This window comes from Seriola lalandi, unplaced genomic scaffold, assembly GCF_002814215.2.
Source record: "Seriola lalandi dorsalis isolate HSWRI2012SDOR001 ecotype SW California unplaced genomic scaffold, Sedor1 jcf7180002000608, whole genome shotgun sequence".
Classification (NCBI taxonomy): Eukaryota; Metazoa; Chordata; class Actinopteri; order Carangiformes; family Carangidae; genus Seriola; species Seriola lalandi.
The window spans coordinates 1-1932 of NW_019471267.1; the positions used below are offsets into that span (position 1 = coordinate 1).

The 1932-nt window shown below is 41.8% G+C and overlaps 1 protein-coding gene across 1 annotated transcript; it reads left to right on the forward strand.

Moving 5' to 3' along the window:
- Positions 1-13: 13 nt before the first annotated feature.
- LOC111662576 (nucleotide-binding oligomerization domain-containing protein 2-like) lies at positions 14-1927 on the forward strand (the record flags this gene model as incomplete). The annotated part of the gene is made up of 3 exons (XM_023416476.2): positions 14-726; positions 1276-1402; positions 1674-1927. Coding segments are annotated over exons 1-3 (915 nt in total), but the record flags the coding sequence as incomplete, so codon positions are not given.
- Positions 1928-1932: the final 5 nt, after the last annotated feature.

Sequence of the window (1932 nt, forward strand, 5' to 3'; positions counted from 1 at the left end):
TTTTGTAAATGTTTTAAATGAGTGTGTAACACTAATAACACAAAAATGGTCAGTGTGTGAATGAATAACAAAAAAGCTACAATGTTCTTAATTAAGGATACTGATTTTACTGTATTTGATGTAAAGGTACAATATGAGTGAGACTGGTAGTAGCAGCATAATGACGTGACGAAGTGATGCTAGAAGCAGCTGATGTTCATGTTGGATGTCTCTGAATATGGAAGCCATCAGTCTGAAAGCATGCTTGCCCAGGAGCTTGTACTGAAACAACGGACAGAGATACTCCATGCACTGTGCAGCAGTGGGTCAGCAGAACATCTGGAAAGGGTTTTGGATATATTGCTGGCCCAGGGGGAGCTTATGTGGGAAGACTACCAGAACATACAAGTACCGGGTAGAACACTGTATACCAATGCCAGACAGTTGCTCAACCTGGTTTATACAAAAGGTGTGGCTACCTGTGAGCTCTTCCTTACCGCTCTCAAACAGGTTCTGCCTGAAGGGCACCAAGCTGCACTCTCCTTCTCGGGATGCTGTTTAAATCTAGAAAATAAAGAAGAATCTCAGAACACATATACTGAGAGTCTTCTGACTCGGAGACCGAGCCTTGTCAACAGGCTACAAGGCTGCATTGACGGTGTTCTCGAGGCTCTGGTTGTATCTGGACACTTCACTTCAGAAGACTGCAATGAAGTGCAGCTTCCTGTACACACCCCCTCTCAGCAGGTACTGTACATAGTCACTTTATATTAAAGGTATAATATGTAACTTTTTTGCATTGAAATGTATAAAAACATTTGGAGTTGTGTACTTACATTATCACAAATGTTGCCAGCAATTTTTATACAGAGAAATCTGTCATTTTAATCAAGGTAATGGTCCGTTTCATTTGGCTGCCTGTCAATGGTGTCATATGTCCTTTGTGCAGGCATCAGCGTGTTAGTCTACCAGAAGCAGTCAAAGTGGACTGTTTAGATCTTGGTCATTTTCCACCATATATTTTAACAGAATGAAGGATTGTAGTCATTGAATGTCTGGATGTTAAGTTAAGTTTGGAAAACAGCTAGCCTGGCTCTGTCTAGATTTAAGGTTAGTCAATTTTAGAGGCACTGGTAGTCAGACTGGTAAGGCTTGCTTTTTCCCAGCATTTCCTGTCTTTGTGCTAAGCCAAACTATCTTAATATTTCATCTCAATCTTTTTACTAACTCTCAGCAAGAACATTTCAAAAACTATTCCCATAATAATGAATCTGTTGTCATTCGCATGTCAATCAGGCAAGGCGTCTGCTTGACCATGTCCGATCAAAAGGCGAGTCAGCGGCAAAGGTGGTCCTGTATTACATTCAGCAAAAGCAGGAATCTGGATCCCCACTGAACCAGGAGAAATTAACTCCCCCAAAAGGTATGTCATTATCATAATCATATTGAAAACTATTATGGTATGTAAATATACAGACATCATTACTACGTGAATCTATCAGCAGCCTAAACCTATAGGAGATGCACTTGTTTAAACTTGTGGGTGCTTTGCCTAAAATATAGAAGATTTAGTAGTGGTACACAGAGATGACTCATTCAAAATGTGGTAAGACCTATACAAATGCACAGTATGTATCATTTTGCAGTGCTATGTACAATTGAAGTTTATCTCATGTGTGCGCTTTCTGTCACAGAGTTCTTAAAGTATCAGAAGAAGCTGAGCAGTTCTGTGTCTGCCCAGTCCTGCTTTCTCAGTACTTATGGAGGGACTGGCCACATGTCCTTGGATGACATCTACACTGAAGGCGAGCTGGAACTAGCTCATGACAGTGCTAACGTCCATGGACCTTTGGGCCTGGAGGACATAGTTGGTACAGCGGGGACAGTGAACAAGGAGGCTGACACAGTGCTAGTATCTGGGGAGGCGGGCAGTGGAAAGAGCACCCTACTCCA